At 41.6% G+C, this 15,713-nt stretch overlaps 1 protein-coding gene across 1 annotated transcript; it reads right to left on the bottom strand.

Moving 5' to 3' along the window:
- Positions 1-79: 79 nt before the first annotated feature.
- On the bottom strand, positions 80-15,573 carry TNFRSF11B (tumor necrosis factor receptor superfamily, member 11b). The gene is made up of 5 exons (XM_010141926.1): positions 15,487-15,573; positions 5,957-6,326; positions 2,147-2,341; positions 1,619-1,843; positions 80-469 (listed from the first exon to the last, which is right to left on the bottom strand). Exons 1-5 carry the CDS (start codon positions 15,514-15,516, stop codon positions 81-83), a joined length of 1,209 nt encoding a protein of 402 aa, XP_010140228.1. The 5' UTR covers positions 15,517-15,573; the 3' UTR covers position 80.
- Between the last annotated feature and the right edge of the window lie 140 nt (positions 15,574-15,713).

Here is a 15,713-nt window from a genome sequence, read left to right as displayed (position 1 = left end):
AGGGAAACAATGTTCCAGTTTAATTACTGCTGGCAGTAATTAGGGAAAATTAGTCAGTGGAGAAAGAAAAATACATTGAATTAGACACATCGTACTTTCACTGATTTAACCTGGTTCCCTATCATTTCTAAAAAGAGTTTCTGGTATAATCTATACATTGTAAATCTGTGAAGAAACTTAATCACCTTCCTCAGACTTTGGATGGTTCTTTTCGGAAAGTGGTAGGTTTTCAGGTGCTTCAGTCCATACGTTAAACCTTTAATGGTGTCTTGGTCACCGTTCTTTATTCTCCACAGATTGAGAAGCTTCAGCACTTGCTGTGTAGGTTGACATAGTTTCATGGTGCGCTCAATATCTTCTTTTCCTACTTTCTTGCCCGGTAAACTTGCCATCAGTGTGTTGAGATGTTCGAAGGTGAGGTTTGGGTGGCCAATATGCTTTAAGACACTGTTTTCACAATGATCAATATCTATAGAAAGTGGAAAGACAGGTAAGTACAACGTGTCACAACTTTACCATGGCCTGCCAAAAAAATTCCAAAATTTCAAGGTGACTATTCCTTCCCCATTTTTTTTTTAACTTTATTTCAAACACTTGTCCCAGCAATATTTTTTTTAGGCTCCAATTACAAAAAGCATTTAGGAATTTACTCAACTTTGCAAATACAAACAGCCCCAAATTACAAACGAACTTAACAACAAGTATTTATTGCTATACACTTGTTTCATCTACCTTGTAAAATGTTTTGTGTACGTGATGGAACTCTTATCGCTTGGTTCCAGAGAATGAAAATCTTGTTCTTCTTCCTCAGATATGTCTAGGCAAGCTTTGCTAAAATGGGCATTTCGGTTTTGAAGTATTATAGACACTTCACAGTCTGACCTAAGCATACATACTAAAAGAGTGAGGGGGAAAAAAAAATCTTTTTTCAGCAGCATTTTTCAAATCTATTCTGAGTGGACAAAAGGCCATTCAAGTGTGGCAGTTGTTGATGGCGGCTTACAAGAAAAGAGTTGGCCTGACCCTCACAAAAACCTTGGTATTAACGTTGCAGCACTGTTTCACATTTGACGTCCGTCTTGGCAGATTTAGCACAAACGAAGCAGTGACGTGGCATGACAAATAGCTACCAGAAGGGAAGAAGAAGGGAAAGCCTGTCTGTGTCTTCCTCATGTCCATGCGTTCCCATTTCGTGAACAGATGTACTAGTCCGCGCTGTCAGTCTCCACTTTATAGAAAACAAACTGCACTCTCAGGTGCAGGCATCCAGCTCCCTCTAACCTCAACATTTCCCCACTTCCAAACATTTTCCCCGCGTGACCGAAATTCTTCACACGTTGTGCGGTCTCAAAAAGGGATCTTGGCTGTGACTCCACACATGCTCCCAAGGGGGCTAAAAGTCTGGGAAGAATTCAGTCCTCAACTGATCAGGGGAAGCTGCATTCTCTTCCTGCCTCCCCTACACTTCTCTGTGCTTACTGCATCAATAAATGTCAGTCCAGCCCTGCAGGCCCTCCTCAGAGCATAACACATCACCAGGAGGTACCTGATCCCAAGCAATTTTTAAAATGCCATTTAGAAGATTGATTTTATTATACATGCTATCAAAATAAGGTACCTTGAATAATCTTCTTGACCATATCCTGTTCTTTGTTTTGCTGCTTCCATAATTTCAAAAGCTGGAAGGTCTGCTCTTGAGAACTGTGCCTTTGTTTAATCCTTTCGATGCTTTCTGCGCTAACCTTTGTCCCAGGCAAACTGTCTGCTACTATGTTTAGCCAGTTAGGTGTGAGCTGAGTAGGAACAGCAAACCTGAACAAAGCCTCCTCGCACAGGGTTACATCTGAAATGAGAAAAAGAACACGTCAATTGTTCTGATCTGTTACCCTGCTTATCTCAGAAAAAACAGCAAGCAGCAAGGATGATAAAAAATGTTTAAAAAAGAAACTAAAGAAGCGGTTTTATAGTGCTGCTGCTCTGTGTTCCATTTGGTCTGACCTACAGTAATCACCACTCTGCTATGGCCATCACCATAGCAGGCAAATGGCTACCCAGCTAGAGATTTCTATCATAAATGCTGATACATTAATTTTAACTATAATTAAAGGTGTGTTTTCAGAGCACTCTTCCTTAATGTGACACATACCTATTCCACATTTTTGAGGCGTCCTATTTGTATTTTCCTGACAGATATTGTCACGAACTGCATTTCCCTTCAATGCTGTTTTGAAACCCAGCGCAGTACAGTTTGTGTGCTTTCGACAGGCTGCTTTGGATGATGTTTCATTTGAGAAAAACCCTTCTGGACAACTCTTACATACAGTGTCACTCTCAGGGGTCCCTGTGGAAACAGGAAAACAATGCATCCAATTACATATAACCTCAACTGTGAAAAAAACCAAAAACCAAAAAAAAAAAAACCCACCAACAAAACCAAGAATAAGAAAACAAAGAAAATATTCCTGTCCAAATTTTCATGCTTCTGCTTTTCATATTTCTGATCTATGAAGGAATTACCTTTACGAAAAAAAATCTCTTAATTTTTAAAAACAAAAGAGATGCTTTATGAGAATGATGTTCCTACTGCACTAACAGTCTACATAGTACTCTTACATGCACTTGTTACCAGCTTAAAATCAGTAATTACTGATTAGATCAGTAATCTAGTAAAGTAATATCTTTAAATATCTTTAAATCAGTAATTCTTGAGTCTATTCACACATTACATGATGTCTGACCTTCATCCTTCAACCATACATACGTTCTGTAAAATAATTAAATGGCACAAGAAACTGCTGTAAATCGTACTCCGTAATACCTGCCCGGAATCTTACTTAAATGGGTTAGTTTAGTTCTAGCTAAAAATATAACCCAACAAAGTACCCACTAAAGACCCTCATACAGGAAAATAGAAGGGGATTTTTCTGGGCTTGAATAAAATGTTATTAAGAGCAAAGAAAGTAGATCATCCAGATAACAAAAATATTTAATATACATACATATGTTTTGCTTGGTCCTTTACTTTTATAAGCATAGTTTTACTTCAGAACTGAATATGTGATACAACAACAGAATGACAATACATGGGTCTATCACACTGACAAAGAGGAAAATTAATGCCTTATATCTGAAACAATGCAAACAGCCTAACCACCAGTGGCAGAAAAATAACAGCACCAATAACTGCTGTATATTCACTCTTAATGCAGCTTTTTCAGACAACATTTAAGCAAGTGCCTGAAGTCTAATATCTAATATTGCATTATTGAACATGGACTTAAGCACATGGGGGTTTTTTTTAAATAATTGGAACCTATATTTGAATAACAAAATGCCTCCATCTAGTGTATTTTGGAAGTATTTACATGATGCATATTTTATGTGAATGCATTTTTTAATGCTAGCTTTTAAATAAATGTTATTATTTTGGGTATTTCTTTAGCAAAAGAGTAGGAATCTCAAGTTTTTGACTGGCTGTGGAATAATGAATGCTACTTGCATACACCTGACCTAGTGCTTCTTTCATCAGACAAGTGAAAACAAAGGAGAAATCCCAAGTTGTGCATCTGAAAAATCAGAGACCCTATATATATATTGCCAAACCCCCCCAAATCCTATTCTTTCTGCAGCCAGCGCCCAACCTGATGCAAGAGTGCCTGCCCCTGCATTTTCTTGTACAACTTGCGCTGCCTGTGGCTCTGGGCTGTAGAAACCCCAGCAACACCTTCACCTAGGTGGGCAGCAGTTAGCTTTTCTGAGACAGCTGTATTTTTAGCAACTTTCCCTGCTACAGACACACTGCTGTTGTGTTCTGGCAGCAAGCAAGTGGAAGAAAAGAGGATCCCTTGCAGCGTTCTGCTCAGAGCTTCCCATATAAGCCTTGTGGTGCAAGACAGAAATAAACCAGGTAATCCATCAGCTTCTCAGGGTTGATCACAAAGTCACCTCCCAGCTTTGCCAGCTTCTTCTTTGCTGCATATCTGGCCACTCTTGTTCAGGGCACAAACTGCCGCAGCCCTTCGGCCGCTCGCTCCAATCCGCCTGGAATCCCCCATTCTCCCCAGGACATGGCAGCTGTGCTGGGAGATAGTGCTGCCTCACAGCAGCGCCGCTTCCCCAGCGCCTTGCTGCTAACAACTCTGCCACATACAGGGCCAACCACGGCAGAAAGGAACACAACCTTAACCTGCACTCGTAAAAGGGCACTACTGAGGTGAAGTGATCTGCCCAGTGTAATCATAAGCAACCACCAACAGGGAACAGATTTCTAATGCTTTAAGCTTTGAATGAGGCGCTGGACCACACCACCTCCCTGTGTGGCAGTGGAAGCATATTTTCCTACACTTAGGTTTTACTTCACCTGAATTTACATCATTACACAGCTCAAGGCTATTATATGGCAGAAAGTGGGAACACAGTGTGGTCCAGGCTTATTAAATTCTTAGTCAATGCCTCACCTCAAAAACTGACTATTGACACAGGGGGATGCAATTATTTTTACAATGTTTTCATTCCTTTTTTGAGGTCTCCTTGGGTTTAGCTGGTTCATTCTGATGGTCTTCTGGAAACCAACTTTCCAATAAATTACATGATTCAACAATTTATCTTCTTCCAAAGTTTGTTTCATTCTGAACTGAGGGATTCAGATTTGTGTGCCACAGTTTCACTGTGCTCGCAGGGATGCAGCAGCCTGGTTGCTCAGACAATTTATACTTCTTTATTCGTCTTCCAAATGGTCTTTCTGAGAACTTTTGTTTCTGTCCCCTTTTGACTTGCTGCTGAGGTAGGTTGGGAACTCATTAACCCAAGCCCCTGGGTATAACAATTTAGGTTAATGAAGGTTTATAACATGGAAACGCAGGAGCTGCCAGTAGAAATGCTTAACAGCAGCAAGGGCGTCAGGGCAATGCTTAGTTAAACAATTACTCAGGGACTAGTGAGCAGCTACAGCAGCGCCAGTACTCCTTACGTCAAAGCTGTTCTCCAATGAGATGTTCATACTCCAAGAAAGGACTCCCAGCCTGTCACTCAGCACACGGCTCTAAAACGTACAGGCCAGCCCTCGTGTTTCTCACTGTACAAGTGTAATTCCTAGGGAAGTAATTAGGTAGTCTGGAGACTGGTTCCCTGGTTCATGTCTGAGACACTTTGATTTTCTGTATTCCCTTCCTCAGTGCTCTTTTCTGGGCAGTTATCAATCTCCGGTACAATGACAGTTTTCAGGCTGTATTAAATACTGGAGCTAAACTGGGCAATGGCATTTGCCAAATGATAAATGATGTACTTTGTTTTTTGAGAGAAGAAATTCTTATTGGTTTAACAATTTATGTTGCCTTAAATGAAGAGTACACTCTGCTGAAAAGCACCACTTCATCCCGTGTCCCCACCAGGCATACAGCACAATGCCAGCCTGCTTGACTATGAAATGGTTGTTTGTTTGGTAACAGTAACATTTTCCCTAAGAGTTCCACTTAGGATGCTGATAATTAATTATTACCACACAATGCTGTGATGCTAGAACTATATTAATATTGTTATAATTATACACTTGGTGTCAAACACGTAGTGCTCCTGGTGTTTGTCAAGATACACAGTTGCTTGAAACAGCAGATTTCAAAATGAAAAACACTATTATTTATCACATACACAAATACTACATTCCAGATAATGTTCCTTTAAAAGAGGCAATCCATCACGTTTCTCATTAGAGTGCAATTTGCTACATTTGCTACTGCCATTAAGATATATATTACAGTAGGAGCAGGGTATTCCACTGAGAAATGTTCCTTTGGCTACAGTCCAAATGATGCAGACTAGGAACAGGTTCAATTGGCTTTACAATTTACTGTCCTGTAATTTCATCTGGACAAGCCTCTTTCCTAATCTTGTAGCTGCCACGAGTTGACGTGCCGTAGAGCTCTAATTAAGTCTATGCGTATTGACGAGCAGAACTTACCTGGCTGTGCAACGCCAAATCCGGGAGGACACTCCGTGTGCTTTAAACAAAACTCGAGCTCCAGGTATCTGCCTTCGACGCACTCGCAGATGCGGTTCTGCGTGCTGGTGCACTCCTGCTTGACGTACTGCAGCTCCTTGCAAACGGTGCTGCAATACTGGCACTCGTCGTTGCTGTTCCACTCTTCGGCGTAGTACTGATCCGGACACGGGGCACACTGCGTCGGGCTGGCAGCTGTGCAGTGCTGCTTTACGTAGCTCCCAGGAGGGCACTGGTCACACAGCAGCTGACGAGATGTCCCTGGGTCGTAATGGGGATACTTGTGGGGAGAGTCATCCTGGATGGTCCACTGAACAGAAATGTCCAAGAGCTAGCAACAGGAAAAGAAAACACCGCTCGCTTTAGCTCTGGGGAGCACCGTGGTCACCTACATTCTAATGAGTTTGAGTCTAAGCATCTTCAAAAAAATGTTTGCGTTAGTAATGTATAAAACATTAGTCAGCTTTCAGACTCTCTCATGTCTATCTTAGAATGGGAAAATTTTAGGATTTATTCAGCCAGTCTCCCTGATGTAAATAGTTCCTTGTTCTTGCAGAGATGTAGATCCTATTCTTTTCCAGTTTACACCCTTTTAATACCACTGGGCAATGGCCTTTTAGCATCTGGCACCAGAGGACCTGGCCTGTTAGTTTTATGGCAACACACTCAAGGCACAGCAAGGAGGGGATTGTGCACTCCTGTGTTCTTACATATCAAGCACTTCAGATGCAAAAGAAATGGTGTCTGAGCATACAGATCTGACCAGCGTACTGCACCATGACCACAGATCCCTCTGAAGGTGACTCATTACAATATATCCTTTTACCAGCGAGGAAAGACTGGTTAGGTTTAATGCCTTCCTGAGGGACATGCTTTAGTGGTGACCTGGCAGTGCTGGGTTAACGATCAGACTTGATGATCTGAAAGGTCTCTTCCAACCAACATCATTCTGTGATTCTCTTTAATCTTGAACTGAAACGCAGCGGCTCTGGGGATAAAACGTGGCAGCTATGTATGAAGTTGCAGCTTCAGACAGTGGTAAAGAATGTTGCAGTTTATGACGGGTACATTAAGGACTTAATCACACGAGCTGGAAAAGGCCGGGCTAATGCTTTCCCTTCCTGTCTAAAGCCACAAGCTTACGGCTGTCATGAGGACCTGGTTCAGTACTGGCACACGTCATAACTGCGACACTCCTGCTTCCTGCAACAGTCTGCTTTGCTGGAGCGATTTGGGATCTGGCAACCAGAGGCGATCCTGCCCTTCTGCAGAGACAACCTCCATATCATGCCGTTTTGGCCTTGTAACTGAAAATTTGGTTCTGTGATTCCACCAGCTGATGAAAAAATAATTCTCGGGTTTACTCCCTACGTACCACACCGAGCCCCATGAGGTCCACCAGAAGCTCACTCTCCCCACTGAAAACCTGGCCCTGTTTCAGTGCTGCGTGACCAACGAGCCACTTCTCTAAAACTTGTACGTTTTATAAAGATGAACTGGCTCTGAATGAAGATTTTTTTCCTCTGTGTCCATTCAAATTATAGATACAACTGACTTGTCTTTGTTGCTATTTTAATCCCAGTCATCTAATGCAGAGTTGCCAATTCAATTTTAAGAACATATTTTTCTCTCTTCCAGTGCAGATGTCCCCAAAGTTCAAGTGGAATTAAGGCTACAGCTATGGGCCTCACTTCTGCCACAGCAGAGCACCTCTTAAGCAATGGACAATTTAAAAAGGACAATTTAATCGTTCATCTGCATTAACAAACGTCACAGCATTTGCCCCAAGTAACATTAGGTGCCTAAAGTAGGAACTCTTACTGCTTAAGAAAATATTCTTAAGTGCATTCTCCTGTTGCCTGCCTATGAATCCATTTTTTTATACAGTTATACTTAGACAGGCTGAAGAATTAAAGTATGATAGTACGGGTATTTCCCGCAGCCTCTTGCAGCTGTCCCTGACTAAGCCCTGTAACTTGTCCGATCTGTGATTTCTGCAGGCGGAGATTCCACTTTCTCTTGTGGTCTCAATGCACAATCTCTTCCATTGTGAATTCCTCATTAGTCATTTTCTTAAATGACTGGGCCTGTTTCATGTGATATATTTAACAATAGGGTGCAGCACATTTTTCAATAGTGAGTGACTTTCCACTAATGAAAAATGCACCCACCCTTGGTAAATCTACAGCTATTACTCTAGTAATCAGGAAGTCCTGGTAATCCCGTTAATTGCTGGTGTGAACAGCCAGGTTTTCTTCTATGTTTTTTATTCAGTAATAGATAATGCAGCATCCCAGAGGCCAAGTCTTGCATGGACACACACATTCCCCTTCACAGAACATAACAGACTGCACAGATGCGGCACAGATGCTACAAAGACAAACATCCACCCACATTTCACGCAGATGGCTGTGGAAACCCAAGACAATACCCAACACAGATGAAAATCCAACGCTGTGAAAATTATTAGGGACAGGAACCAGACATGAGGGCAGCGTGCCCTCGTACAGAAACCCCAGCTTTCCTGCTCCGCAATGCACGGCTCACAACAAATCCCAAGCTGTCACTGAAGCAGAGTCTGCTCCTCTGGGTTTTTCTCTGTCCTTGGTCACACTTTTTCAGGGGCTGAGTGGTGGACCACTTCATGACTGCTCAACTCTGCTCTGCAACAGGCAGGAGCAAGAACAACAAGATTTTCTCTATTTTCCTTAGTCAACCATTTAGACTGGAAATCATATATAAGGCAAGCGAGAAGGGATGATTCAGGATTTAAAATAATTCAAATTCATTATTCAGGGTATGAGAACATGGGGTTTTGTAGGAGAAAATGGAGGCACTTGCTTCCTGGAGAATGTACAGTTCTGTGAGCAAGAATAAAAACTGAAAACAATTCAACACAATTCGGGAGGAATTGGTTTCAAAAACTGAGAAAAAAAATTAACAACTTGAATTATACACGAGTGAGATCATGCAAAGTTCTGCCTTTGAAAGTATTGATAGCTTTGAACTGTTATTGGCAACCAGAATACTGTTAATCTAATGAGCATAACCAATAACCATAATAGGTTAAACCAACAGGATTAATAAATCAGCATCACTAGAAGGATGACCAGTCTTTGCATTTGATTTTTTTCCTTGTGTTTTCAAAAGCACATCACACCCTTCTTTGCCTTCTTCCCTGGAAACACACATTATGTAGCTGCAGGAATCCATCGATCGGTGGCTGAGCCATATGAATGCAGGATCCAACTCTTCTATTTAGCAAAGAATTATGATAGAACATTGTTCAGTCAAACTAAAGGTATAAATGCAATCAATATCTCAGCATTTTACCAGAACATTTTATACATAAGTTTCAACATACAGCTAGATTACCATTACTATTACTCTTGACTACTGTGATCCTATTTGTACAGTGAGCTGCACAACTCATTGCCACAGGACATTGTAAATGGCTGAGTTTAAAATGTTACTTGACATAGTAATGGAGGAAAATAATAAAGGGCTATTAAACATAAACATCACACTTTGATCAGGAAAGCCAAAATCACAAATTGCTCGAGTCTGGAGGAGCATTTTGGGAAAGTATCACTGTTTTTCTGCCTTTTTCTTCCATCTCCTCCGCGTACCAGTTATCAATCCCTGCCACAGACAGCACGTGGGCCTTTTCAGGGCATTTTTTTCTGGATTTTCTTTTTCTTCTTCTTAGACTCAGTATAGCCACTGTATGTTGTTAAGTACCATTCCAGACTCCAATCCCCAATACCACACTTCTTCATAAATAGTAGTAGGTCCCTTAAAAACACTTAAGAGAATAGATCTGCAAGGTTGTCTTCTCTGCAGACTGAAAACATCTATAGCACGCGTGAGTATTCTGAATATTAATATGCAACCTGAAAATCAGAAGTTATTCTTGAACATACAACAAGTGCCAAAGAAAGATACCCTGAACTGGTGCTTACATTAGCAAGCTGGATCACCTGTTACAGCAGATTTGCAGAGCAAAACAGATGGTGCCGAGCACCTGACATCCACATTATGCATGATTCAGAGGGGGTTTTCTGGACTAACTTCAGTCTGCTCTCACGGACTGAGCATGCATTAGTGGTTAGAGCGCATCTGGTGCGTCTCTGGAGTCTCTCTCTGGATTTACGTTCATCAATCCAGTTTACTTTTGTAAATCCACTTTGTGCACTCTAAATCTGCTCTGATGTGCAAACTAAAATACACTAAATAAGGATGATCAGGAGAGGCCCTTCGAAAGCATGTTCCGAAATCAAAGTAAAATGGTAAATAAGTGCATTTTATGTTGTTCTTGACGTTTCTTCTCCTAAACTATGCCATGACCAGCTGAGCAGATTCTCAGCCTCACAGAACCTCCGATTGACCTGAATGCCCTTACTTAAAGGTGGCCTATGTACTAAACACCTGAATCTCTGCTGTAGGAAATAGCACAACCTAAGCACGTGAAAATGCCATGATCAGAACTCACTAATTCTGAACACTGCCTTCCCAAAAGCTTCACGGAAAGCAGAATTTCTCCTATAATCATGCTGGCACTGGCCTGTTTTGCTCTTGCGGGAGAAGCAGACGTGCCAGTTTTAAAGGAGAAAGAAACTAGAAGGAGGAAGAAACTGGGTGTCTGGCTTCAGTTTACTGGAATCAGAAGTAGGGGCAACAAGCATTTTCACCCTTCAACCCTGACGAAACCAAAGCTGGAGTCTATCAGTGCTACACTTGCACGGAATTGTCATTCAGAAGATTGTGTAAAATTGTTTATCCTTATTTAGGAAAGTTTAATTCAACCTGAAAAGCACAGAGAAAGTTCAGGGACAAACGGAGAGCTTCATCTTAAAGAGGATCTTGACTTGTTCAATAGCTTGGCAAGTGAAAACAGTACCTATAGATTCAGTACAGATAGACAGTGAACACACAGAGAGAAGAACATTCTGCATTAAAGGATAATGCTGGCAAATGAAAAGGGGATTGTCTCATTACAGGAAGCCTGGCAACAGCCTTTTACTGAGAAGCAGGTGCAAGAGACCCAAGTAGTTTAAATATAACTCTCAATGCACTTCTGAAAGCAAATACACCATTTGGCTTCCTGGAAGAGCTGGGGAACAGGCTGAAAAGATCTAGGCAGTTTCTTTCAATTTTACACCCTAAGCAAATCTTCTAGATCCCAACACTGATGGAAGCCAATGATACTCAATTTCTTGTCCATCTCAGCAAATTAACTCAGCCTGATTCAGGGTGCACTCAACGGCAAACAGTTTTCCTGGGGGTAGTGAAATACAAACAAAATAAAAACAAAATCCCAAAGGTTGGGTTTTTTTGTTCTATGAGTATGAATGCTACCAGTAACAAAATAATTACAACAAAATTCAGTCCTCATCCATCTTCCTGGGCCAAATCCTGGGTACCTCTCAGGATGGCCGTCTCTGTGTGAGGAATTGGGATGAACTGTAAATACTGAAATACAAGACGAGTGTAAGTCAGTGTCGTGCAAGTAAATACTGATAATTTACTCAAAAGTAGTTACCCAAGGTTAAAAAGCAATTCTCCGATTGTGTCACTCAACACTTTGGGCCTGCAGCTGTATTTTTCCGTACCATCTTTATGCCAGCGTACACAACGTTAGCCTGTGTAATCCATTTAATTGAGCCCTTAGAAGATGCTTTTGAAAGAGAAACCATGTGATTGTAAAATTTCATTTCAGGTTGTGGGCATGAAAAAAGTACAAGCCCTTTTCTTTCATCTCTGAATGTAAGGTAAAGAGCCGCTTGCTTTTCCTTGTTGAATTAAAATTGACTGGAAGACAAAGCACAGAAAGCAAAAATCCTTCAAGCATCATCCCCTTAAATCAGTGCTTTGTGAGAGAAAAGAAAGTGGCTTTTCAGCATATGAAAATATTATTATATAGCTTGGCTTTGTGGTTTTGGGTTGTAGACCAAAGGAGAATGTTTAATTTGCTGAGAAAGATAAATCTGTTTCTGTTTTGCATTCCACAACTAATCTGAAGCATATTTTCCTGCGTGATAAATAATCATTCAAGGCATCTGTCAGATTGCTCCTACTGTTTGCATTGGGTTCAAAGAAAAACCTCGCAACTCTCCAACTTTGCTTTCTACACAAAATACTTGGACAACGCGAAAGCAGGAGGCCTTCACTTACCCTTAGCCCACAGGCAGAATGCCTCACTGAAACTGTGCACAGACCCCGGAGAAATCCCAGTGGCAAAATATAGCGCTGAATGATAGTAATGAGGTCCTCCTAATCAACAGCTTGCCTAATCAAAACAGTATCTCTAGATCCAGCACATGACAGCGTCATGCTGGATCAGATCCACAGCTGTCTACTGCAAATAACCATTGTAAAGCATTTGTCATCTAGGGAGAGATGACTCCCATCCGTCCGGAAGACACTCAGCTTTCACCCTCCTCACCCTGCCGTTCTGGGCTGCCCCATGCAATCTCCGAGTTTAACCTCTTTGGGCCAACAGCTATGCAGCACTGCTTACCCCGAGAGCTGCCGCAGGCTCACTTAGAGCACAGCCCAGACACAGCACTTTTTGGCAGACCACAGCTGAGTGTCAGGTACACAAGGAAAGATAAAATGGAGTCATTTACACTGATTCGAGTTTATAAAGCTTAGAAAGCTGTTCCACCATTCTGCCAGCTGCTTCAGAGTAATCCACTCACCGTGGACATAATGGGACCATCTTTTTTATGGAAGATGCTTTATAAGGCTGCTCTTTTACATAAGGAATATAAGTAGTGACTCTCCTGAGCCATCTGTATTCAAAACTCAGGCCATCCACCACTGTCTTCATTTCTGTCGGTAAAGCAGTATTGCAACAATTCAGATCTCGCAGAGACTTTGTGAGTCACCATCAGTTGTCATTCACGAAGCAATTTAGGGGTCTAAACTGTTGTTTCATTTTCAGCCGTAGGAAAATGACATTCAGCTGAAGAGCAGTTTTAAATCTTATCAAAGAAGTGCAAACTTGAAAGTCTTCATTGGTATGATTAACATTGCCTTGGAGCTTGTGGAGGGAGAAAGCAGAAGAGACTAACTCACCAAAAGATGCGTTTTATCTGTAACTCACATTTTGGAACATTATTCACTAGAGTGACAGCAAGATTTAAGCTAACCTAACCTGGGGTGTTACCACCATGACTATAGTCCGCAGTTGCACTGAACAGAATCACTAGCCCATCTAGCTAGAGAAACAGTATGTCCAGCACTATGTGCAAACAGGTGTTTTTCTCCAAGAAGAGCATCAGAGTAGTAAATCTACTAGCATAAAAGCTAAATACAGAAGGAACAAAATTAAAGTTTCTGTTAGATTTGAACGGTGGGTGTTACTTGAATTATAACAATATCTTTTAAAAATTCTCCTGGTAGCCTTGGTGTTTTATTTTTAACCAACACACATGCAGACAGACAGAAAGAAAGTCAGACAGAAAGATAACTCCTACCCTCGCGGGCTGCAAAGCCACTGCTGCCTACACACAGCAAACCCAACAGGCAGGCCAGAAAAAGCATGTCACATGCACCCGGAGATCCAAAATAGAGAAAGGCCAAGGGTCAAGATAGTTACGTGACAAGTAACGAGATCTAGCTTTGAGGGACTGCTTTCAGTTCAGCCCGGTTTCATAAGGCTTGTCTGTAAGCAGTGTTGGTGTTCCAGCAAACAACACGTACATGCGTGCGCCACCTCAGCAGGTCCCTCTCTGAAACCCCAGCAAAGAGGCCAAGGTTGAAAGTACATCCTGCCCAATGAGTCTTTTTGAGCCATGACGTCCGCGAACAAGGTTTAAGGTATTCGAGCCAAACATACACGACTTTGAACTGCTGTTGTGACTCCCACAAATCTTCTTAAAAAACAGGTACTAAAGCTGCTTTTCTGAGCTCTAGCACATCTGACAGAACTTAAACTTCACTGGTAGTACTTGAACTTCACAGTAACTTTAAATAAATGGCATTTAAATAATAATAATTAAAAAACTGAGTTGAATGATGAGGGTCTCTGGTATGTACTCCTGCCACTGACATATTCCAGCTCTGAGACTCATCTGCCAGAGGATTATGCTGAACTTGACCAAATGCTATTACTTTATGGGAGAAAACAAACAGGCACATTACATTTAATCAAAATCAAAATACTGATGTGATTGTTTTATGACAGCCATAGATAAGAAGTCAAGTGGACAACAGGCTATTGCTGAAATTCCCAGATTAACCTCCCGTGTTTTCATACAGCTGAAGAAGGCACAACATTATACACGAGACGGAAAAGTTCTCCTGTGTTTCAATTTGCTGGCCACGAGCCCGACAATGTTTTCTTCCCTTGCACCATTAATTACTTTGGGTTTGTTTCTCAAAAAGCTCTTTCAGAAAGTCGTACAGAGACTAATAAACATGCATTACTCATCAGATCCTGGAAATCTCACTGCATTTATAAAGCACTTTCAGAATAAATGCATCTCAGTTCTAATGCTCTGCCACAACTAATGCTACTGAACTCACCAAAACAAGCCAGCAGCAAGTTACTGTGCAAGCAGCCTAACAACCTGATCTGAATATTATTTGTAATGTTTTTCTTTGAAGGCTTTTTTATCCAAAAGATGAAAAGCCTCCAAACAGATGTTACGCAGTATCTGTCTGTATGCAGCTTTTACTCAGTCTGACATCATAAACAATTCCATAGGGCTAAATGGATTAAATGACATTTTGAAAGATTTACGGCACTGCTAACATCTTTAAACGCAAGATACTCTGGAATTATTCTTGCTAAATCACCAAGCAAAGAAAAACTTATTAAAGCAGGGGCTTATACCACATTCAATAACACAACTTTTTCTGTAATAGCTACTGACACGGCTACTAATTCATCACTTTCTTGCACATGAAGCTGAATTTTCTAAGCCAAAACAAGCACCACATGTTTGTGCTTTTTTTTTTCTTGAGTTCACAGTGGTTTTCCTGGGTAAGACAGCCAGCCCAGTATCTGAGATTTTGACCAGTACCACTGCAGCAGAGATTACAGAGACAGGCAGGGATGGAGTGTTTGTAAATCAAAAACACCCTAGCCTAGAGTTTCTAAATTTGCTTTAGTGTTTTGTGTCAGCCTGGTATCATGAAGCCTTACAAAAGGGGAGAGGAAGGTAGGAAAAAAGGCAAAAGAAAAGCAAATCATGCCACTACCTTCAGAATGGGATGAAAATCCCTGCTGTCTCCCTGGAGCTGGACATGTCTGCTGCACTCCAAACCTCACCAGCAAAGCTCAGCGTGATGAAATGAAAAGGGTTTACCAAGAAAAGGGAGAGAATACAAAAAGAAAACAAAAAACCCCAACAAAACCCAACCCAAACCAAAAAAACAAACCAACACAAAAAAACAACCCAGAAGAAAAGCCGTGTGTCTGCAGCCTGATCTCCGAGGCTGTGATGCGTCCCAAGCCTATCTACCTCTCTGAAGGGACTTACCACAAGCGTGCAGCACAGGAACTTGTTCATTGTGGTCGGTGGAAGAAACCTCAGCGAGCTGGGAAACCGGGCGGAGAGCGCGCTGCCGCTGCAGCCTCCCAGCGCCTGCCTACATCCCCCAACATTAAAGACACGGAATATATATAGTCCCGGTGCAACAGGAAGCTTGGGCCGCGCTTTGATCACTCCTGCCCCACCATGACCAAACTTTTCTCTCGCGCGCGCTC

Source organism: Buceros rhinoceros, unplaced genomic scaffold, assembly GCF_000710305.1.
Source record: "Buceros rhinoceros silvestris isolate BGI_N320 unplaced genomic scaffold, ASM71030v1 scaffold13008, whole genome shotgun sequence".
Lineage (NCBI taxonomy): Eukaryota > Metazoa > Chordata > Aves > Bucerotiformes > Bucerotidae > Buceros > Buceros rhinoceros.
The sequence above is the reverse complement of the archived record's forward strand: the minus strand, read 5'-3'. Positions and strand labels throughout refer to the sequence as shown.

Excerpts from the sequence above, each read along its gene's own strand:
- TNFRSF11B (XM_010141926.1), bottom strand. The coding sequence starts at position 15,516 with ATGAACAAGTTCCTGTGCTGCACGCTTGTG. Across the intron at positions 2,342-5,956 it reads ATTTGGCGTTGCACAGCCAG|GGACCCCTGAGAGTGACACT; the intron begins GTAAGTTCTGCT and ends CTGTTTCCACAG. Across the intron at positions 1,844-2,146 it reads GCCTCAAAAATGTGGAATAG|ATGTAACCCTGTGCGAGGAG; the intron begins GTATGTGTCACA and ends TTCTCATTTCAG.